We start from the raw sequence: 24,968 nt of genomic DNA, 5'->3' as shown, positions 1-24,968 counted from the left end.
CTGGTACAGAGTCAATGTGGAGGCTATATACAGGAGGACTGGTACAGAGTCAATGTGGAGGCTATATACAGGGGGTACCGGTACAGAGTCAATGTGGAGGCTATATACAGGGGGTACCGGTACAGAGTCAATGTGGAGGCTATATACAGGGGGTACCGGTACAGAGTCAATGTGGAGGCTATATACAGGGGTACCAGTACAGAGTCAATGTGGAGGCTATATACAGGGGGTACCAGTACAGAGTCAATGTGGATGCTATATACAGGGGGTACTGGTACAGAGTCAATGTGGAGGCTATATACAGGGGGTACTGGTACAGAGTCAATGTGGAGGCTATATACAGGGGGTACTGGTACAGAGTCAATGTGGAGGCTATATACAGGGGGTACCAGTACAGAGTTAATGTGGAGGCTATATACAGGGGGTACTGGTACAGAGTCAATGTGGAGGCTATATACAGGGGGTACCGGTACAGAGTCAATGTGGAGGATATATACAGGGGGTACCGGTACAGAGTCAATGTGGAGTCTATATATAGGGGGTACCGGTACAGAGTCAATGTGGAGGCTATATACAGGGGGTACCAGTACAGAGTCAATGTGGAGTCTATATATAGGGGGTACCGGTACAGAGTCAATGTGGAGGCTATATACAGGGGGTACTGGTACGTATATATACAGGGCTATATTACAGAGTCAATGTGGAGGCTATATACAGGGGGTACTGGTACAGAGTCAATGTGGAGGCTATATACAGGGGGTACCAGTACAGAGTCAATGTGGAGGCTATATACAGGGGGTACCAGTACAGAGTCAATGTGGAGGCTATATACAGGGGGTACCGGTACAGAGTCAATGTGGAGGCTATATACAGGGGGTACTGGTACGTATATATACAGGGCTATATTACAGAGTCAATGTGGAGGCTATATACAGGGGGTACTGGTACAGAGTCAATGTGGAGGCTATATACAGGGGGTACTGGTACGTATATATACAGGGCTATATTACAGAGTCAATGTGGAGGCTTTATACAGGGGGTACTGGTACAGAGTCAATGTGGAGGCTATATACAGGAGGACTGGTACAGAGTCAATGTGGAGGCTATATACAGGAGGACTGGTACAGAGTCAATGTGGAGGCTATATACAGGGGGTACCGGTACAGAGTCAATGTGGAGGCTATATACAGGGGGTACCGGTACAGAGTCAATGTGGAGGCTATATACAGGGGGTACCGGTACAGAGTCAATGTGGAGGCTATATACAGGGGGTACCAGTACAGAGTCAATGTGGAGGCTATATACAGGGGGTACCAGTACAGAGTCAATGTGGATGCTATATACAGGGGGTACTGGTACAGAGTCAATGTGGAGGCTATATACAGGGGGTACTGGTACAGAGTCAATGTGGAGGCTATATACAGGGGGTACTGGTACAGAGTCAATGTGGAGGCTATATACAGGGGGTACTGGTACAGAGTCAATGTGGAGGCTATATACAGGGGGTACCAGTACAGAGTTAATGTGGAGGCTATATACAGGGGGTACTGGTACAGAGTCAATGTGGAGGCTATATACAGGGGGTACCGGTACAGAGTCAATGTGGAGGATATATACAGGGGGTACCGGTACAGAGTCAATGTGGAGTCTATATATAGGGGGTACCGGTACAGAGTCAATGTGGAGGCTATATACAGGGGGTACCAGTACAGAGTCAATGTGGAGGCTATATACAGGGGGTACTGGTACGTATATATACAGGGCTATATTACAGAGTCAATGTGGAGGCTATATACAGGGGGTACTGGTACAGAGTCAATGTGGAGGCTATATACAGGGGGTACTGGTACAGAGTCAATGTGGAGGCTATATACAGGGGGTACCGGTACAGAGTCAATGTGGAGGCTATATACAGGGGGTACCGGTACAGAGTCAATGTGGAGGCTATATACAGGGGGTACTGGTACAGAGTCAATGTGGAGGCTATATACAGGGGGTACCGGTACAGAGTCAATGTGGAGGCTATATACAGGGGGTACCGGTACAGAGTCAATGTGGAGGCTATATACAGGGGGTACTGGTACAGAGTCAGTGTGGAGGCTATATACAGGGGGTACCGGTACAGAGTCAATGTGGAGGCTATATACAGGGGGTACCAGTACAGAGTCAATGTGGAGGCTATATACAGGGGGACCGGTACAGAGTCAATGTGGAGGCTATATACAGGGGGTACCGGTACAGAGTCAATGTGGAGGCTATATACAGGGGGTACCGGTACAGAGTCAGTGTGGAGGCTATATACAGGGGGTACTGGTACAGAGTCAATGTGGAGGCTATATACAGGGGGTACCGGTACAGAGTCAATGTGGAGGCTATATACAGGGGGTACCGGTACAGAGTCAATGTGGAGGCTATATACAGGGGGTACCGGTACAGAGTCAATGTGGAGGCTATATACAGGGGGTACCGGTACAGAGTCAATGTGGAGGCTATATACAGGGGGTACCGGTACAGAGTCAATGTGGAGGCTATATACAGGGGGTACCGGTACAGAGTCAATGTGGAGGCTATATACAGGGGGTACCGGTACAGAGTCAATGTGGAGGCTATATACAGGGGGTACCGGCACAGAGTCAATGTGGAGGCTATATACAGGGGGTACCGGTACAGAGTCAATGTGGAGGCTATATACAGGGGGTACCGGTACAGAGTCAATGTGGAGGCTATATACAGGGGGTACCAGTACAGAGTCAATATACAGGAGGTACCAGTACAGAGTCAATGTGGAGGCTATATACAGGGGGTACCGGTACAGAGTCAATGTGGAGGCTATATACAGGGGGTACCAGTACAGAGTCAATGTGGAGGCTATATACAGGGGGTACCGGTACAGAGTCAATATACAGGAGGTACCAGTACAGAGTCAATGTGGAGGCTATATACAGGGGGTACCGGTACAGAGTCAATGTGGAGGCTATATACAGGGGGTACCAGTACAGAGTCAATGTGGAGGCTATATACAGGGGGTACCAGTACAGAGTCAGTGTGGAGGCTATATACAGGGGGTACCGGTACAGAGTCAGTGTGGAGGCTATATACAGGGGGTACCGGTACAGAGTCAATGTGGAGGCTATATACAGGGGGTACCAGTACAGAGTCAATGTGGAGGCTATATACAGGGGGTACTAGTACAGAGTCAATGTGGAGGCTATATACAGGGGGTACTAGTACAGAGTCAATGTGGAGGCTATATACAGGGGGTACCAGTACAGAGTCAATGTGGAGGCTATATACAGGGGGTACCGGTACAGAGTCAATGTGGAGGCTATATACAGGGGGTACCGGTACAGAGTCAATGTGGAGGCTATATACAGGGGGTACCGGTACAGAGTCAATGTGGAGGCTATATACAGGGGGTACTGATACAGAGTCAATGTGGAGGCTATATACAGGGGGTACCAGTACAGAGTCAATATGGAGGCTATATACAGGGGGTACCGGTACAGAGTCAATGTGGAGGCTATATACAGGGGTACTGGTACAGAGTCAATGTGGAGGCTATATACAGGGGGTACCGGTACAGAGTCAATGTGGAGGCTATATACAGGGGGTACCAGTACAGAGTCAATGTGGAGGCTATATACAGGGGGTACCGGTACAGAGTCAATGTGGAGGCTATATACAGGGGGTACCAGTACAGAGTCAATGTGGAGGCTATATACAGGGGGTACCAGTACAGAGTCAATGTGGAGGCTATATACAGGGGGTACCAGTACAGAGTCAATGTGGAGGCTATATACAGGGGGTACCGGTACAGAGTCAATGTGGAGGCTATATACAGGGGGTACCGGTACAGAGTCAATGTGGAGGCTATATACAGGGGGTACCAGTACAGAGTCAATGTGGAGGCTATATACAGGGGGTACCAGTACAGAGTCAATGTGGAGGCTATATACAGGGGGTACCGGTACAGAGTCAATGTGGAGACTATATACAGGGGGTACTGGTACAGAGTCAATGTGGAGGCTATATACAGGGGGTACCAGTACAGAGTCAATGTGGAGACTATATACAGGGGGTACTGGTACAGAGTCAATGTGGAGGCTATATACAGGGGGTACCGGTACAGAGTCAATGTGGAGACTATATACAGGGGGTACCGGTACAGAGTCAATGTGGAGGCTATATACAGGGGGTACCGGTACAGAGTCAATGTGGAGACTATATACAGGGGGTACCAGTACAGAGTCAATGTGGAGGTTATATACAGGGGGTACCGGTACAGAGTCAATGTGGAGGCTATATACAGGGGGTACTGGTACAGAGTCAATGTGGAGGCTATATACAGGGGATACCGGTACAGAGTCAATGTGGAGGCTATATACAGGGGGTACAGGTACAGAGTCAATGTGGAGGCTATATACAGGGGGTACCGGTACAGAGTCAATGTGGAGGCTATATACAGGGGGTACCGGTACAGAGTCAATGTGGAGGCTATATACAGGGGAGTACCGGTACAGAGTCAATGTGGAGGCTATATACAGGGGGTACCAGTACAGAGTCAATGTGGAGGCTATATACAGGGGGTACCGGTACAGAGTCAATGTGGAGGCTATATGCAGGGGAGTACCGGTACAGAGTCAATGTGGAGGCTATATACAGGGGGTACCGGTACAGAGTCAATGTGGAGGCTATATACAGGGGGTACCGGTACAGAGTCAATGTGGAGGATATATACAGGGGGTACCGGTACAGAGTCAATGTGGAGGCTATATACAGGGGGTACCGGTACAGAGTCAATGTGGAGACTATATACAGGGGGTACTGGTACAGAGTCAATGTGGAGGCTATATACAGGGGGTACCGGTACAGAGTCAATGTGGAGGCTATATACAGGGGGTACCGGTACAGAGTCAATGTGGAGGCTAGGTTAGTCGAGGTAATTTGTACATGTAGGTAGAGTTAAAGTGACTATGCATTGATAATAACAGAGAGTAGCAGCAGGGTAGTATGGGGGGCAATGCAAATAGTCTGGGTAGTCATTTGATTAGCTGTTCAGGAGTCTTATGGCTTGGGGGTAGAAGCTGTTCAGGAGTCTGATGGCTTGGGGGTAGAAGCTGTTCAGCAGTCTAATGGCTTGGGGGTAGAAGCTGTTCAGGAGTCTAATGCCTTGGGGGTAGAAGCTGTTCAGCAGTCTAATGGCTTGGGGGTAGAAGCTGTTCAGGAGTCTAATGCCTTGGGGGGTAGAAGCTGTTCAGCAGTCTAATGGCTTGGGGGAAGAAGCTGTTCAGGAGTCTTATGGCTTGGGGGTAGAAGCTGTTCAGCAGTCTTATGGCTTGGGGGTAGAAGCTGTTCAGCAGTCTGATGGCTTGGGGTAGAAGCTGTTCAGCAGTCTGATGGCTTGGGGGTAGAAGCTGTTCAGCAGTCTGATGGCTTGGGGGTAGAAGCTGTTCAGCAGTCTAATGGCTTGGGGGTAGAAGCTGTTCAGCAGTCTGATGGCTTGGGGGTAGAAGCTGTTCAGCAGTCTGATGGCTTGGGGTAGAAGCTGTTCAGCAGTCTAATGGCTTGGGGGTAGAAGCTGTTCAGCAGTCTAATGGCTTGGGGGTAGAAGCTGTTCAGCAGGTTGATGGCTTGGGGGTAGAAGCTGTTCAGCAGTCTGATGGCTTGGGGGTAGAAGCTGTTCAGCAGTCTGATGGCTTGGGGGTAGAAGCTGTTCAGCAGTCTGATGGCTTAGGGGGTAGAAGCTGTTCAGGAGTCTAATGGCTTGGGGATAGAAGCTGTTCAGCAGTCTGATGGCTTGGGGGTAGAAGCTGTTCAGGAGTCTTATGGCTTGGGGGTAGAAGCTGTTCAGGAGTCTTATGGTTTGGGGGTAGAAGCTGTTAGGGAGCCTTTTGGACCTGGACTTGGTGCTCTGGTACCGCTTTCCTTGCTGTTAGGGAGCCTTTTGGACCTAGACTTGGCGCTCTGGTACCGCTTGCCTTGCGGTAGCAGACAGAACAGTCTATGACTAGGGTGGCTGGAGTCTGACAATTCTTTGGGCCGTCCTCTGACACCGCCTGGTATGGAGGTCCTGGATGGCAGGAAGCTTGGCCCTGGTGATGTACTGGGCCGTACGTACTATCCTCTGTAGTGCCTTGCATTCGGAGTAGCAGCAGTGTAAAAAAGGGGTCCGGGTAGCATTTCGATTAGCTGTTCAGGAGTCTTATGGCTTCGGGGTAGAATATGTTAAGAAGTCTTTTGGACCTAGATGGCAGGAAGCTTGGCCCCAGTGATGATTTATCCCATACTTCTTTAAGGTTTTTGGCTAAGCCAGTCTTGAGGTTTAGTTCAAATCATATCAAATTTCATTGATCACATACACATACAGTGGCTTCCGAAACTATTCACCCTGCTTGGCATTTTTCCTATTTTGTTGCCTTACAACCTGGAATTAAAATGGATTTTTTTGGGGGGGTTTGTATCATTTGATTTACGCAACATGCCTACCACTTTGAAGATGCAAAATATTTTTTATTGTGAAACAAATGAGAAATAAGACAAAAACAACAGAAAACGTAAGTGTACATAACTATTCCCCCTCTACAAAGTCAATACTTTGTAGAGCCACCATTTGTAGCAATTACAGCTGCAAGTCTTGGAGTATGTCTCTATAAGCTTGGCACATCTATCCACTGGGATTTTTGCCCATTCTTCAAGGCAAAACTCCTCCAACTCCTTCAAGCTGGATGGGTTCCGCTGGTGTACAGCAATCTTTAAGTCATACCACAGATTCTCAATTGGATTGAGGTCTGGACAGTTTCTAAAACTGGTTAAATCACGGCTGTGACTATAACATAATGTGTGTTCCATCGAAAAGCGCAAGAAAAACTGATCACTGAAAACTGGAAAATATATCAATGCGCCACTTGCATGTATTGTCTATTAGGAAGCAAATTACATGGGGCTGAGATTGCAAGTCCTACAGCTTCCACAGGATGTCGCCAGTCTTGTCAATTGCCTGCGCTTTGTTTCTTGGTCAAACGAGTAAGAGAGAGCCCATTCCTTCTGGTCTCCGACAGGATGTTTTGGATGAGAAATTTCCGGACATGATTTCAAGACGTGGAGCTATTGAATACACATCGCCCCGTGATCAATTTGATAGATTATTAACGTTTACTAATACCTAAAGTTGGATTACAAAAGTATTTCGAAGTGTTTTGTGAATGTTTATCGTCGACTTTTTTAATTTAAAAAAATGACGTTGCGTTTTAAAACGCTGTTTTTTCCTTGATCACACACTCTTCATAGATCGATATTTAGGGTATATATGGACCGATTTAATCGAAAAAAAGACCCAATAGTGATGTTTATGGGACATCTAGGAGTGCCAACAAAGAAGATCGTCAAAGGTAATGAATGTTTTATATTTTATTTCTGCGTTTTGTGTAGCGCCGGCTATGCTAATTATGTTGTTTACGTCCCCTTCGGGGAATTTCGGGGTGTTGCATGCTATCAGATAATAGCTTCTCATGCTTTCGCCGAAAAGCATTTTAAAAATCTGACTTGTTGGCTGGATTCACAACGAGTGTAGCTTTAATTCAGTACCCTGCATGTGTGTTTTAATGAATGTTTGAGTTTTAACGAGTGCTATTAGCATTTAGCGTAGCGTATTTTCATTTCCAGATGGCTAGATGGGACGCATGCGTGTCAGGTCGACGTAAGAGGTTAAACCACTCAAGTGTTGCTTTAGCAGTAAGCTTAGGGTCATTGTCCTGCTGGAAGGTGAACCTCCGTCCCAGTCACAAATCTCTGGAAGACTGAAACAGATTTCCATCAAGAATTTCCCTGTATTTAGTGCCATCCATCATTCCTTCAATTCTTACCAGTTTCCTAGTCCCTGCCGATGGAAAAACATCCCCACAGCATGATGTTTCACTGTGGGAATGTTGTTCTCAGGGTGATGAGAGGTGTTGGGTTTGTCCCAGACATAGCGTTTTCCTTGATGGTCAAAAAGCTCAATTTTAGACTTCCATATGTTTGGGGAGTCTCTCACATGCCTTTTGGTGAACACCAAACATGCTTGCTTATCTTTAAATGTTTCTGAGGGTCTTAGGAAGGGAGTAGCAAAATGGAGTTGTGATCTGATTTGCCAAAGCGAGGGCAGGTAGCAGTGATCTAGGGTTTTCCTTAAGGGAGTAAAGTCGAACTTCGAAAGCTTTTTCCTCAAATTTGCTTTGTTAAAATCCCCAGCTACAAAAAAGGTGGCCTCAAGATATGTGGTTTACAGTTTGCATGAAGTCCAATGTAGTTCCTTGAGTGCCATTGTGGTATTAGCTTGAGGGGGAATAGACACAGCTGTGACTATAACCGAAGAGGCTTGTCTTGGGAGGTAATACAGTCGGCATTTGATTGAGGTATTCTAGGTCAGGTGAACAAAATAACTTGAGTTTCTGTATGTTATCACAATCACACCATGTATAGTTAACATACATCCCCGCTTTACTTCTTCCTGGAGAGTTCTTTATTCCTGTCTGTGCGATGTACTGAGAACCCAGATGGCTGTATGGATGGGGACAGTATATCCCGAGAGAGCCATGTTTCTGTGAAACAGAGTATGTTACAGTCCCTGATGTCTCTCTGGAAGGAGATCCTCTACTTTATTGTGCAGAGACTGAACATTAGCTAGTAATAAAATGGGAAGCGGTTGATGGTGTGCCCACCTCCTGAGTCAGACTAGAAGTCCACTCCGAAAACCTCTTCTCTGCCGGCTGCGTCTTGAAACAGCCTCTGGGAAAAGTTCAATTGCCCTGGAGGGTACGAACAAAGGATCCAATTCGGGAAAGTCCTGGTCATACTGCTGATGAGTTACCATCGCTCTGATATCCAAAAGTTATTTCTGGCTGTATGTAATAACACAAAAAACGCTAATAATGCAAGCAATAACACACACAAAAAACGAAATACTGCAAAGTTGCTTAGGAGCTGGAAGCAGAGCTGTCATGTCTGTCGGCGCCATGCTACTTATTTATTTTCAGCAGTCTTGAGGTTCAAACCTAGGTATTTCCACTACTCACACTCTATGCGGTATTTCTCCATCTCCTGGACCTCGGCAATGGATTCTCTCAGGTCGTCAGTGAACTTCTTCCTGTCTTGAGGGTTGGGAGCGTTGAAGTTGATTAAAAGCTTGACATCCGCTCGGGGAACCGCCGATGTTAACCGCACACCGTTAGGATAGTCTAGGAGGGATGACATCAGAAGAAAAATAACATTTAACCCGAAAGTAGGTTGCAGCACCAGAGGGTTTAATAATAGTTTCAGCTTCATAGGGCAGCACTAGAGATTTAATAATAGTTTCAGATTCATAGGGCAGCACCAGAGGGTTAATAATAGTTTCAGCTTCATAGGGCAGCACCAGAGGGTTTAATAATAGTTTCAGCTTCATAGGGCAGCACCAGAGGGTTTAATAATAGTTTCAGCTTCATAGAGCAGCACCAGAGGTTTAATAATAGTTTCAGCTTCATAGGGCAGCACCAGAGGGTTTAATAATAGTTTCAGCTTCATAGGGCAGCACCAGAGGGTTTAATAATAGTTGCAGCTTCATAGGGCAGCACCAGAGGTTTAATAATAGTGTCAGCTTCATAGAGCAGCACCAGAGGGTTTAATAATAGTTTCAGCTTCATAGAGCAGCACCAGAGGGTTTAATAATAGTTTCAGCTTCATAGAGCAGCACCAGAGGGTTTACTAATAGTTTCAGCTTCATAGGGCAGCACCAGAGGGTTTAATAATAGTTTCAGATTCATAGGGCAGCACCAGAGGGTTTAATAATAGTTTCAGCTTCATAGAGCAGCACCAGAGGGTTTAATAATAGTTTCAGCTTCATAGGGCAGCACCAGAGGATTTAATAATAGTTTCAGCTTCATAGGGCAGCACCAGAGGGTTTAATAATAGTTTCAGATTCATAGGGCAGCACCAGAGGTTTAATAATAGTTTCAGCTTCATAGGGCAGCACCAGAGGTTTAATAATAGTTTCCCATACACAGATTAAGCCTGGTCCTGGACTTAAAATCATGCTCAATATAGAATATTAATTGAAAGCAGGCTGAATCTGTACTTAGGACCACCGCCCAGAGGCACACAGAAACATCACAGCAGTTTATACTTACACTGGTTCTCAAACAGCAGCACCTGCATCCCATGAAGGGAGAAGGACTGTCTGAAGCTGTATGTCACACAATTCTTCTTCTTCTGGAAGATCTTTGTCACCTAGTTGGGGAAAAAACACACAGGGACATTCAGGACTCAGTCCGGTCTTGGTCATAAACAGACTAATGTTCCCTCTGTACATCAGAAACAACAATGTGAACACGCTGTGTGTCCAAAGGACCAGGATATAAGAGCTTCTCCTGGGTGAGAATGTACTAGAGAAATAACTAGAGCCAGACAGAGTTCAGTTCTACAGTACATACCACCACCAGGTCATTGAAGAGGAAGATCTCTCTCTGGTGCAGACCCAGTTTCTGAGGCTTGTTGGGGTCTGGAACCTCAAACAACCTGCAGTAACACACCAGCCTGCGGTGTGGCAGGGACAGAACACAGCCTAGACCATGGTGCAGAGAACCAATCTGCGTTTGGGGGGGTAAGAAAGAGAGAGATCAAGTCATTCTTTGTGACAATACACAGGACTAGAATTTCTCAGCAAACAGCTGGAGGCAGTTTGAGCAACAACAACAAAAAAAAGTTATATATATATATACTGTCTCTATGCAGTAAGATATATATATATATATATATATACACACTGCTCAAAAAAATAAAGGGAACACTAAAATAACACATCCTAGATCTGAATGAATGAAATATTCTTATTAAATACTTTTTTCTTTACATAGTTGAATGTGCTGACAAATCACACAAATTATCAATGGAAATCAAATGTATCAACCCATGGAGGTCTGGATTTGGAGTCACACTCACAATTAAAGTGGAAATCCACACTACAGGCTGATCCAACTTTGATGTAATGTCCTTAAAACAAGTCAAAATGAGGCTCAGTAGTGTGTGTGGCCTCCACATGCCTGTATGACCTCTCTACAACGCCTGGGCATGTTCCTGATGAGGTGGCGGATGGTCTCCTGAGGGATCTCCTCCCAGACCTGGACTAAAGCATCTCGTCTCGGTACCTAATGGCAGTCAGGCTACCTCTGGCGAGCACATGAAGGGCTGTGTGGCCCCCCAAAGAAATGCCACCCCACACCATGACTGACCCACCGCCAAACCGGTCATGCTGGAGGATGTTGCAGGCAGCAGAACGTTCTCCACGGCGTCTCCAGACTCTGTCACGTCTGTCACATGTGCTCAGTGTGAACCTGCTTTCATTTGTGAAGAGCACAGGGCGCCAGTGGCGAATTTGCCAGTCTTGGTGTTCTCTGGCAAATGCCAAACGTCCTGCACGGTGTTGGGCTGTAAGCACAACCCCCACCTGTGGACGTTGGGCCCTCATACCACCCTCATGGAGTCTGTTTCTGACCGTTTGAGCAGACACATGCACATTTGTGGCCTGCTGGAGGTCATTTTGCAGGGCTCTGGCAGTGCTCCTCCTGCTCCTCCTTGCACAAAGGCGGAGGTAGCGGTCCTGCTGCTGGGTTGTTGCCCTCCTACGGCCTCCTCCACGTCTCCTGATGTACTGGCCTGTCTCCTGGTAGCGTCTCCATGCTCTGGACACTACGCTGACAGACACAGCAAACCTTCTTGCCACATCTCCCATTGATGTGCCATCCTGGATGAGCTGCACTACCTGAGCCACTTGTGTGGGTTGTAGACTCCGTCTCATGCTACCACTAGAGTGAAAGCACCGCCAGCATTCAAAAGTGACCAAAACATCAGCCAGGAAGCATAGGAACTGAGAAGTGGTCTGTGGTTGCCACCTGCAGAACCACTCCTTTATTGGGGGTGTCTTGCTAATTACCTATAATTTCCACCTGTTGTCTATTCCATTTGCACAACACCATGTGAAATGTATTGTCAATCAGTGTTGCTTCCTAAGTGGACAGTTTGATTTCACAGAAGTGTGATTGACTTGGAGTTACATTGTGTTGTTTAAGTGTTCCCTTTATTTTTTTGAGCAGTGTATATATTATTTTCGTGGTATCCAATTGTTTAGTAGCTACTATCTTGTCTCATCGCTACAACTCCCGTACGGGCTCGGGAGAGACAAAGGTTGAAAGTCATGCGTCCTCCGATACACAACCCAACCAAGCCGCACTGCTTCTTAACACAGCGCATCCAACCCGGAAGCCAGCCGCATCAATGTGTCGGAGGAAACACCCTGCACCTGGCAACCTTGGTTAGCGCGCACTGCGCCCGGCCCGCCACAGGAGTCGCTGGTGCGCGATGAGACAAGGATATCCATACCGGCCAAACCCTCCCTTACCCGGACGACGCTAGGCCAATTATGCGTCGCCCCACGGACGTCCCGGTCGCGGCCTGTTACAACAGAGCCTGGGCGCGAGTCTCTGGTGGCACAGCTGGCGCTGCAGTACAGCGCCCTTAACCACTGCGCCAACCGGGAGGCCCATGAGCTAAATTTTTATGGAATTGTCTGCAGATCCATGTGAGAGTCTCTCACTCCCCATAGCGCCACACTGGTTGTCTCGACGTCTGAATGCTCGGCTATGAACTGACATTTACTCTTGAGGTGCTGACCTGTTGCACCCTCTATAACCACTGTGGTTATTATTTGACCCTGCTCGTCATCTATAAACATTTGAACATCTTGAAGGATGATCTGGCCTTAAGGCTTGTTCCTCTCTAGGTTTCTTCCTAGGTTCCTGCTTTTCTAGGGAGTTACCATCTTTCTGCATTGCTTGCTCTTTGGGTTTTAGGCTGGGTTTCTGTATAGCACATTGTGACAACTACTGATAGAAAAAGGGCTTTATATATACATTGGATTGAGTTGGTAAGTCATAGGGAGTAGAATAGTTGGTCTCCGCCGATGCCTTGTCTGGATTTATTTCCATCCCTTTCCTTAGATAATATGTCCAAGGAACTTCAGCTGAGTCTAGTACTGACTTTTCCCCCCTGCTAGTACTGACTTTTCCCCCCTGCTAGTACTGACTTTTCCCCCTTGCTAGTACTGACTTTTCCCCCCTGCTAGTACTGACTTTTCCCCCCTGCTAGTACTGACTTTCCCTCTACTAGTACTGACTTTTCCCCCTGCTAGTACTGACTTTCGGAAAAGCTGACCACGACTCCATTTTGTTGATCACTGCCTACAGACAGAAACTTAAACAAGAGGCTCCCACGCTGAGGTCTGTCCAACGCTGGTCCGACCAAGCTGACTCCACACTCCAAGACTGCTTCCATCACGTGGACTGGGACATGTTTCGTATTGCGTCAGATAAACAATATTGACGAATACGCTGATTCGGTGTGCGAGTTCACCGTGCGTTGAAGATGTCGTTCCCATAGCAACGATAAAAACATTCCCTAACCAGAAACCGTGGATTGATGGCAGCATTCGCGTGAAACTGAAAGCGCGAACCACTGCTTTTAATCAGGGCAAGGTGTCTGGTAACATGACCGAATATAAACAGTGCAGCTATTCCCTCCGCAAGGCTATCAAACAAGCTAAGCGTCAGTACAGAGACAAAGTAGAATCTCAATTCAACGGCTCAGACACAAGAGGCATGTGGCAGGGTCTACAGTCAATCACGGACTACAAGAAGAAACCCAGCCCAGTCACGGACCAGGATGTCTTGCTCCCAGGCAGACTAAATAACTTTTTTGCCCGCTTTGAGGACAATACAGTGCCACTGACACGGCCTGCAACGAAAACATGCGGTCTCTCCTTCACTGCAGCCGAGGTGAGTAAGACATTTAAACGTGTTAACCCTCGCAAGGCTGCAGGCCCAGACGGCATCCCCAGCCGCGCCCTCAGAGCATGCGCAGACCAGCTGGCCGGTGTGTTTACGGACATATTCAATCAATCCCTAAACCAGTCTGCTGTTCCCACATGCTTCAAGAGGGCCACCATTGTTCCTGTTCCCACGAAAGCTAAGGTAACTGAGCTAAACGACTACCGCCCCGTAGCACTCACTTCCGTCATCATGAAGTGCTTTGAGAAACTAGTCAAGGACCATATCACCTCCACCCTACCTGACACCCTAGACCCACTCCAATTTGCTTACCGCCCAAATAGGTCCACAGACGATGCAATCTCAACCACACTGCACACTGCCCTAACCCATCTGGACAAGAGGAATACCTATGTGAGAATGCTGTTCATCGACTACAGCTCGGCATTCAACACCATAGTACCCTCCAAACTCGTCATCAAGCTCGAGACCCTGGGTCTCGACCCCCCCTGTGCAACTGGGTACTGGACTTCCTGACGGGCCGCCCCCAGGTGGTGAGGGTAGGCAACAACATCTCCTCCCCGCTGATCCTCAACACGGGGGGCCCCACAAGGGTGCGTTCTGAGCCCTCTCCTGTACTCCCTGTTCACCCACGACTGCGTGGCCACGCACGCCTCCAACTCAATCATCAAGTTTTGGACGACACAACAGTGGTAGGCTTGATTACCAACAACGACGAGACGGCCTACAGGGAGGAGGTGAGGGCCCTCGGAGTGTGGTGTCAGGAAAATAACCTCACACTCAACGTCAACAAAACTAAGGAGATGATTGTGGACTTCAGGAAACAGCAGAGGAACACCCCCTATCCACATCGATGGAACAGTAGTGGAGAGGATAGCAAGTTTTAAGTTCCTCGGCATACACATCACAGACAAACTGAATTGGTCCACTCACACAGACAGCGTCGTGAAGAAGGCGCAGCAGCGCCTCTTCAACCTCAGGAGGCTGAAGAAATTCGGCTTGTCACCAAAAGCACTCACAAACTTCTACAGATGCACAATCGAGAGCATCCTGGCGGGCTGTATCACCGCCTGGTACGGCAACTGCTCCACCCACAACCGTAAGGCTCTCCAGAGGGTAGTGAGGTCTGCACAACGCATCACCGGGGGCAAACTACCTGCCCTCCAGGACACCTACACCACCCGATGTTACAGGAAGGCGATAAAGATCATCAAGGACATCAACCACCCGAGCCACTGCCTGTTCACCCCGCTATCATCCAGAAGGCGAGGTCAGTACAGGTGCATCAAAGCTGGGACTGAGAGACTGAAAAACAGCTTCTATCTCAAGGCCATCAGACTGTTAAACAGCCACCACTAACATTGAGTGGCTGCTGCCAACACACTGACATTGACACTGACCCAACTCCAGCCACTTTAATAATGGGAATTGATGGGAAATTATGTAAATATATCACTAGCCACTTTAAACAATGCTACCTTATATAATGTTACTTACCCTACATTATTCATCTCATATGCATACGTATATACTGTACTCTATATCATCGACTGCATCCTTATGTAATACATGTATCACTAGCCACTTTAACTATGCCACTTTGTTTACTTTGTCTACATACTCATCTCATATGTATATACTGTACTCGATACCATCTACTGTATGCTGCCCTGTACCATCACTCATTAATATATCCTTATGTACATATTCTTTATCCCCTTACACTGTGTATAAGACAGTAGTTTTGGAATTGTTAGTTAGATTACTTGTTGGTTATTACTGCATTGTCGGAACTAGAAGCACAAGCATTTCGCTACACTCGCATTAACATCTGCTAACCATGTGTATGTGACAAATAAAATTTGATTTGATTTGACTTTTCCCCCTGCTAGTACTGACTTTTCCTCCCTGCTAGTACTGACTTTCCCCCCTACTAGTACTGACTTTTCCCCCTGCTAGTACTGACTTTTCCTCCCTGCTAGTACTGACTTTTCCCCCTACTAGTACTGACTTTCCCCCCCTGCTAGTACTGACTTTTCCCCCCTACTAGTACTGACTTTTCCTCCCTGCTAGTACTGACTTTTCCCCCCTACTAGTACTGACTTTTCCTCCCTGCTAGTACTGACTTTTCCCCTACTAGTACTGACTTTTCCCCTACTAGTACTGACTTTTCCTCCCTGCTAGTACTGACTTTTCCCCTACTAGTACTGACTTTTCCCCTTGCTAGTACTGACTTTTCCCCTGCTAGTACTGACTTTTCCCCCTACTAGTACTGACTTTTCCCCCTGCTAGTACTGACTTTTCCCCCTGCTAGTACTGACTTTCCCCCTGCTAGTACTGACTTTTCCCCTACTAGTACTGACTTTCCCCCTACTAGTACTGACTTTCCCCCTGCTAGTACTGACTTTTCCTCCCTGCTAGTACTGACTTTTCCCCTAATAGTACTGACTTCCCCCCTGCTAGTACTGACTTTCCCCCCAACTAGTACTGACTTTTCCCCCTGCTAGTACTGACTTTCCCCCTGCTAGTACTGACTTTTCCCCCTTGCTAGTACTGACTTTCCCCTGCTAGTACTGACTTTTCCCCCTTGCCAGTACTGACTTTCCCCCTGCTAGTACTGACTTTTCCCCCTGCTAGTCCTGACTCCCCCTGCTAGTACTGACTTTTCCCCCTACTAGTACTGACTTTTCCTCCCTACTAGTACTGACTTTTCCCCCTACTAGTACTGACTTTTCCCCTACTAGTACTGACTTTTCCTCCCTGCTAGTACTGACTTTTCCCCTACTAGTACTGACTTTTCCCCCTTGCTAGTACTGACTTTTCCCCCTGCTAGTACTGACTTTTCCCCTACTAGTACTGACTTTTCCCCCTGCTAGTACTGACTTTTCCCCCTGCTAGTACTGACTTTCCCCCTGCTAGTACTGACTTTTCCCCCTACTAGTACTGACTTTCCCCCTACTAGTACTGACTTTCCCCCTGCTAGTACTGACTTTTCCTCCCTGCTAGTACTGACTTTTCCCCTACTAGTACTGACTTTCCCCCTACTAGTACTGACTTTCCCCCTGCTAGTACTGACTTTTCCTCCCTGCTAGTACTGACTTTTCCCCTAATAGTACTGACTTCCCCCTGCTAGTACTGACTTTCCCCCAACTAGTACTGACTTTTCCCCTGCTAGTACTGACTTTCCCCCTGCTAGTACTGACTTTTCCCCCTTGCTAGTACTGACTTTTCCCCCTGCTAGTACTGACTTTTCCCCCTTGCCAGTACTGACTTTCCCCCTGCTAGTACTGACTTTTCCCCTGCTAGTCCTGACTTCCCCCTGCTAGTACTGACTTTTCCCCCTGCTAGTACTGACTTTTCCCCCTTGCTAGTACTGACTTTCCCCCTGCTAGTACTGACTTTCCCCCTGCTAGTACTGACTTTTCCCCTGCTAGTACTGACTTTTCCCCCTGCTAGTACTGACTTTTCCCCCTTGCTAGTACTGACTTTCCCCCTGCTAGTACTGACTTTTCCCCTGCTAGTACTGACTTTCCCCCTGCTAATACTGACTTTTCCCCCTGCTAGTACTGACTTTTCCCCCTGCTAGTACTGACTTTTCCTCCTGCTAGTACTGACTTTCCCCCTGCTAGTACTGACTTTTCCCCTGCTAGTACTGACTTTTCCCCCTGCTAGTACTGACTTTCCCCCTGCTAGTACTGACTTTTCCCCCTGCTAGTACTGACTCCCTGAAGTGGACCTTATCCTAAACTCCCTGTGACCTATTGACATGTGTCCATGGCAGCACAGAGTCTAAACTCACTGTGACCTATTGACATGTGTCCATGGCTGCACAGAGTCTAAACTCACTGTGACCTGTAGAAATGTGTCCATGGCAGCACAGAGTCTAAACTCACTGTGACCTGTAGAAATGTGTCCATGGCAGCACAGAGTCTAAACTCACTGTGACCTATTGACATGTGTCCATGGCAGCTCAGAGTCTAAACTCACTGTGACCTGTAGAAATGTGTCCATGGCAGCACAGAGTCTAAACTCACTGTGACCTATTGACATGTGTCCATGGCAGCTCAGAGTCTAAACTCACTGTGACCTGTAGAAATGTGTCCATGGCAGCACAGAGTCTAAACTCACTGTGACCTGTAGAAATGTGTCCATGGCTGCACAGAGTCTAAACTCACTGTGACCTGTAGAAATGTGTCCATGGCAGCACAGAGTCTAAACTCACTGTGACCTGTAGAAATGTGTCCATGGCAGCACAGAGTCTAAACTCACTGTGACCTGTAGAAATGTGTCCATGGCAGCACAGAGTCTAAACTCACTGTGACCTATTGACATGTGTCCATGGCAGCACAGAGTCTAAACTCACTGTGACCTGTAGAAATGTGTCCATGGCAGCACAGAGTCTAAACTCACTGTGACCTGTAGAAATGTGTCCATGGCAGCACAGAGTCTAAACTCACTGTGACCTGTAGAAATGTGTCCATGGCAGCACAGAGTCTAAACTCACTGTGACCTATTGACATGTGTCCATGGCTGCACAGAGTCTAAACTCACCGGTTTCTTCCCAACAATGAGTTTCTCGACCTTCTGGACCTGAGAGACGTGATCTTCGTTGGTCTTCAGTTCCCTCTTCCTGATCCTCTCATATATACCTGTCAGCATCTCCCGTGGGATGTCCCCACCATCATCCACACCTGGAGGAATAGTTGATACAATGTTACAACTAACTCTAACCTCTTGTATCTAACCCTATCAGCATCTCCAGCTAGATGTCCTCTCCATCCCCGCTAGAGATACACATACTGTACGTTCACAGTAATATGCACAGAAATACTGTGTTTCCCTTTAGAAAGGATTGTGAGATTGAGTTTGAATCTCTCTGCTTTTCCACTAGACAAAATCAGATCAATTCGCATACACATACAGTGCATCCAGAAAGTATTCAGACCCTTTATTTTTCCCACATTGTTACGTTACCACCTTATCCTAAAATGTATTAAATAGTTTTTCCCCCTCATCAAAATACACACAATACACCATAATGATAAAAAAAATAGGTTTTTAGAAATATCATATTTATAGTTATCCAGACCCTTTACTCGGTACATTGTTGAAGCACCTTTGGCAGCGATTACAGCCTAGAGTCTTCCTGGGTATGACGCTACAAGGTTGGCACACCTGTATTTGATTGGCGATGATCGGCTATGAAAAGCCAACTGACAGACGCTACAAGCTTGGCACACCTGTATTTGATTGGCGATGATCGGCTATGAAAAGCCAACTGACAGACGCTACAAGCTTGGCACACCTGTATTTGATTGGCTATGAAAAGCCAACTGACAGACGCTACAAGGTTGGCACACCTGTATTTGATTGGCTATGATCGGCTATGAAAAGCCAACTGACAGACGCTACAAGGTTGGCACACCTGTATTTGATTGGCGATGATCGGCTATGAAAAGCCAACTGACATTCACTCCTGAGGTGCTGACCAGTTGCACCCTCTACAACCACTGTGATTATTATTATTTGACCCTGCAGGTCATCTATGAATGTTTGAACATCTTGGCCATGTTCTGTTATAATCTCCACCCGGCACAGCCAGAAGAGGACTGGCCACCCCTCAGAGCCTGGTTTCTTCCTAGGTTCTGGCTTTTTTAGGGAGTTTTTCCCAGCCACCGTATAAAATGGTCTGAATAGTTAGGTAAATAAGGTATTTCTGTTTTTTAGCAAACATTGTGTGTACTGTGTGTAGTAGATTGATGAGAAAAAAATGCAAGTCAAGAAGTTTGAATACTTTCCAAATGCACTGTATAGTCAGAGAAATGTTGTTCTGTTCTGGTTAAAGAAACTCTGCTTTGCTTGAGTTCCACTGCTAAGCCATGACACAATATAAACACCTTCTAGACAGGGACATTCATCAAGCTGTAGTGCATGAACAGGTTCTATTAGACAGAGGTCAGGAGTTAGTTACAGACCCTGACTACCGCAATGGATTTCTACCTCTGAGGTTCTTGACAAAGTCCTCCAGCTTCATCTTCCTCTCTGGCTTGACGTTGGGAGAGTACATGTCAGTGTTGAGGAGGATGATGGCGAATGCCAGGATGAAGATGGTGTCGGGGTTACGGAACTGTCGTACCACCCCGGGGTTACAGATACAGTACCTCTGACTGGAGAGAGAACAACATCCTGTATTATACAGACGCAAATGTAAACCTAACCATAAGATAACAGAACTGACATACCACCCGGGGTTACAGACACAGTGCCTCAAGCTGTCGGAGGGAGAAATAATGAGAGAATGAAAAAGAAAGTCACCGAAAGACAGAGACAGAAAGAGAGAGAGAGTTTGAGTTGAAAAAAAACAACTTTTATTGGGTTTGGGAACCCACAACACGAACACTCAAACAAACAAAAAACATAAATTAAAAACAACACTAAACCTGTACTTTGGCCCAAATATAAACAGTTTGGGAAGACAAAACCTCCCCCAGAGCTGAGAAACAAATAGTGATCATCATGACCAACCTGGGACACTGTATGAGCAGATGTGCCAGAGTTCAGTCTCAGTACAGAATAGACACCCCTCCCCAACAGTAGGATCCAGGTGTGCCAGATGCATGTTGGTGGCTATAGCTCCATGTATTAACCTCTATGTTGGTGGCTATAGCTCCATGTATTACCCTCTACGTTGGTGGCTATAGCTCCATGTATTAACCTCTACGTTGGTGGCTATAGCTCCATGTATTAACCTCTATGTTGGTGGCTATAGCTCCATGTATTATGCTCTATGTTGGTGGCTATAGCTCCATGTATTAACCTCTATGTTGGTGGCTATAGCTCCATGTATTAACCTCTATGTTGGTGGCTATAGCTCCATGTATTATGCTCTATGTTGGTGGCTATAGCTCCATGTATTACCCTCTATGTTGGTGGCTATAGCTCCATGTATTATCCTCTATGTTGGTGGCTATAGCTCCATGTATTAACCTCTATGTTGGTGGCTATAGCTCCATGTATTAACCTCTATGTTGGTGGCTATATCTCCATGTATTACCCTCTATGTTGGTGGCTATAGCTCCATGTATTAACCTCTCTGTTGGTGACTATAGCTCCATGTATTAACCTCTATGTTGGTGGCTATAGCTCCATGTATTACCCTCTATGTTGGTGGCTATAGCTCCATGTATTAACCTCTATGTTGGTGGCTATAGCTCCATGTATTACCCTCTATGTTGGTGGCTATAGCTCCATGTATTAACCTCTATGTTGGTGGCTATAGCTCCATGTATTAACCTCTATGTTGGTGGCTATAGCTCCATGTATTACCCTCTATGTTGGTGGCTATAGCTCCATGTATTAACCTCTATGTTGGTGGCTATAGCTCCATGTATTATCCTCTATGTTGGTGGCTATAGCTCCATGTATTAACCTCTATGTTGGTGGCTATAGCTCCATGTATTACCCTCTATGTTGGTGGCTATAGCTCCATGTATTAACCTCTATGTTGGTGGCTATAGCTCCATGTATTAACCTCTATGTTGGTGGCTATAGCTCCATGTATTACCCTCTATGTTGGTGGCTATAGCTCCATGTATTATCCTCTATGTTGGTGGCTATAGCTCCATGTATTATCCTCTATGTTGGTGGCTATAGCTCCATGTATTAACCTCCATTGTAAAGATTGCCAACAGCCTTTTGGGGAGGGACCTGGACCAAACACACCCGCCCACCTTGTCGATTTGACCCATTCCAGGGAAGAAACATCGGACACTTTTACACATTATGTACATGGCCTTTTTTCCCAGCACCTTGAACTCCCCCAGCTCCGGGGTATGGAAGGAAAGCAGCATCCCCACGTCCTCCTCTAATGCCCCAGCTGCGGCACTAACAATCAGTGCATGGAACACATCATCCAGACCCTCCGTCCACCGATCAGCGTTAGAAGTATCAGTCACATACTGCTGATGAAGTACTGGCAAGGAGTCACAGACCTCAGCTACGACGGATCCCCACTCTTTCTCTCAGCTTCTCCAATGATCTTCTTTTGCTCCACATCAGATGACCCAGCTTGGTACATACCTGAACACATAGCATGGGACTGGATGGCAGTATTATAAAAAAAGAGGCTCTTCAAAAAGCCATATATCTGGTGGCGTGCCGGTCTTACGGGAGATGACAAACTCTCCAAGCCTGCATAACAGACTCATGGAATGTAGTCAAGCCAGACAAATCACCCCCCCCCAGCTTTAAGAGGAAAAGGTGCTTGTCTAAGCCCAAACAGCCAGCTCTCCTCATCAATGTGAAGGCTGTAATGACCGAGCTAGAACAATCACTGTACAACAGTCTCTGGGCTGCTTGAAGCTGGAAAGCCACGATCCTAGAAGAAATTGCCTACAGCTTTAACCCAATGATGTCCAGACCAGCAGAAATTGACAAGGGTCGTTTGAAGCTCTTGTATCAGCCCCCCCCCCCCCCCCCCCGGTGGCTGTAAAATCATAATTCTGTGCCACAGGGTAGGTTATTGGCTACCAGCACCCTTCCCCTATAGGACAGCTGGGGTAGCACCCATTTCCAACGAGACAATCTGGCACACACCTTCTCCACTACACCCTCCTGTTTTTTGGGGGGAAAAACATCAGAGCCTAGAAAACCCCCCAAAGTCTTCATCCGATCTCTGCCCCCCTGGTGACCATGGAGATGACCCTATCTGAAGCTGACCTGGTGACCATGGAGAGGACCCTATCTGAAGCTGACCTGGTGACCATGGCGATGACCCTATCTGAAGCTGACCTGGTGACCATGGAGATGACCCTATCTGAAGCCGACCTGGTGACCATGGAGAGGACCGTAACTGAAGCCGACCTGGTGGCCGTGGAGCCGACCCTATCTGACTGAAGCTGACCTGGTGACCGTGGAGTGGACCCTATCTGAAGCGGACCTTATCCTAAAGCTGACTTGGTGACTGTGGAGGGGACCCTATCTGAAGCTGACCGTGGAGCGGACCCTATGTGATGCTGACCTGGTAACCGTGGAGCGGTCCCTACCTGAAGCCCTACTGGTTATCGTGAGTGGACGCTATCTGAAGCTGACCTGGTAACCGTGAAGTAGACCCTATCTGAAGCTGACCTGGTAACTGTGGAGCAGACACTATCTGAAGCTGACCTGGTGACTGTGGAGGGGACCCTATCTGAAGCTGACCTGGTGACCGTGGAGAGGACCCCATCTGAAGCTAACTGTGGAGCGGGCCTTATCTGAAGCTGACCGTGGAGCGGACCCTATGTGATGCTGACCTGGTAACCGTGGAGTGGACCCTACCTGAAGCCCTACTGGTTATCGCGGAGTGGACGCCATCTGAAGCTGACCTGGTAACCGTGGAGTGGACCCTACCTGAAGCCCTGCACGTTATCGCGAAGTGGACGCCATCTGAAGCTGACCTGGTAACCGTGAAGTGGACCCTATCTGAAGCTGACCTGCCCACAGCGATTCACTCTTTTGCCAATTGACTCTAGCTGAGGATGCCCACCTTTAAAAACAGTCACGTCATCTGCATACGCAGACAGTGCTACCATGGGACCCTTCATAACCCCTGGCACAGAGAAACAAGTAAGCCTCACTCTTAAAAATCAAAGCCTTGGTTCAATTGCCAGAAAATATAACTGTCCTGAAATTGGGCATCTCTGCCTAATACCCCTATGGATGGGGATGGGGCAGCTCAAACCACCATCTTAGATAAGCATGCCCCACTCACAAATATTAGAACAAAGAACAGATATAGCCCTTGGTTCACCCCAGACATGACTGCCCTTGACAAAAACATCCTGTGGCATTCTGCATTAGCATCGAATAGCCCCCATGATATGTAACTTTTCAGGGAAGTCAGGAACCAATCTAAGGCAACATTTTTCAAACAGAAATTTAGATCCTGTAGCACTAATTACAAAAAGTTTTGGGACACTGTAAAGTCCATGGAGAATAAGAGCACCTCCTCCCAGCTGCCCATTGCACTGAGGCTAGGAAACACTATCAGCACTGATAAATCTATGATAATCGTTAATTTCAAAGAGCTTTTTCTACGGCTGGCTATGCTTTCCACCTGGCTACCCCTACCCCGGGGCAACAGCTCAGCACCCCATGCAGCAACTTGCCCAAGCACCCCCCCCACCCCCACCCCCACCCCCACTTCTCCTTCACCCAAATCAGACGGGCTAGACAATCTGGACAATCTCTCTTTCAAAAAATGATCTGCCAAAATTGTTGCAACCCCTATTACTAACCTGTTCAACTTCTCTTTCGTATCTTCTGAGATCCCCAAACATTGGAAAGCTGCCGCGGTTGTCCCCCTCTTCAAAGGGGGAGACACTCTTGATCCAAACTGTTATAGACATACATCCATTCTGCTCTGCCTGTCTAAAATCTTCGAAAGCCAAGTTAACAAAACAGATCACCGACCATTTCGAATCCCTCCGTACCTTCTCCACTATGCAATCTGGTTTCCGAGCTGGTCATGGGTGCACCTCAGCCACGCTCAAGGTCCTACACAATATCATAAACGGCATCGATAAAAGACAGTACAGTGCAGCCGTCTTCATCGACCTGGCCAAGGCTTTCGACTCTGTCAATCACCGCATTCTTATCGGCAGACTCAACAGCCTTGGTTTCTCAAATGATTGCTTAGCCTGGTTCACCAACTACTTCTCAGATCGAGTTCAGTGTTTCAAATCGGAGGGCCTGTTGTCCAGACATCAGGCAGTCTCTATGGGGGTGCCACAGGGTTCAATTCTCAGGCCGATTCTTTTCTCTGTATATATCAATGATGTTGCTCTTGTTGCTGGTGATTCTCTGATCCACCTCTGCGCAGACAACACCATTCTGTATACATCTGGCCCTTCTTTGGACATTGTGTTAACAACCCTCCAAACAAGCTTCAATGCCTCCCTCCCGGGTGGCATAGTGCTAGCTGTGCCACCAGAGACTCTGGGTTCGAGCCCAGGCTCTGTTGCAGCCGGCCGCGACCAGGAGATCCATGGGGCGACGCAATTGGCCTAGCGTCGTCCGGGTTAGGGAGGGTTTGGCCGGTAGGGGTATCCTTGTCTCATCGTGCACTAGCGACTCCTG

General features: G+C 47.3%; 1 protein-coding gene across 1 annotated transcript in view; it reads right to left on the bottom strand.

The window, feature by feature from the left end:
- LOC115127014 (IQ motif and SEC7 domain-containing protein 1-like) overlaps positions 1 to 24,968 on the bottom strand; it is a 70,405-nt gene that overhangs the window by 27,625 nt on the left and 17,812 nt on the right. Inside the window, exons 4-8 of the mRNA XM_065004769.1 lie at positions 19,854 to 20,020; positions 18,405 to 18,544; positions 10,446 to 10,601; positions 10,143 to 10,242; positions 9,054 to 9,215 (exon numbers count right to left, since the gene is read on the bottom strand). Coding sequence (XP_064860841.1) covers positions 9,054 to 9,215; positions 10,143 to 10,242; positions 10,446 to 10,601; positions 18,405 to 18,544; positions 19,854 to 20,020 — 725 coding nt within the window. The remainder of the gene's footprint in view (positions 1 to 9,053; positions 9,216 to 10,142; positions 10,243 to 10,445; positions 10,602 to 18,404; positions 18,545 to 19,853; positions 20,021 to 24,968) is intronic.

Source organism: Oncorhynchus nerka, linkage group LG2 (assembly GCF_034236695.1).
Source record: "Oncorhynchus nerka isolate Pitt River linkage group LG2, Oner_Uvic_2.0, whole genome shotgun sequence".
In the NCBI taxonomy this organism is placed as follows: Eukaryota; Metazoa; Chordata; class Actinopteri; order Salmoniformes; family Salmonidae; genus Oncorhynchus; species Oncorhynchus nerka.
Note: the sequence above shows the minus strand (reverse complement) of the source record. Positions and strands in the feature narration are given on the sequence as shown.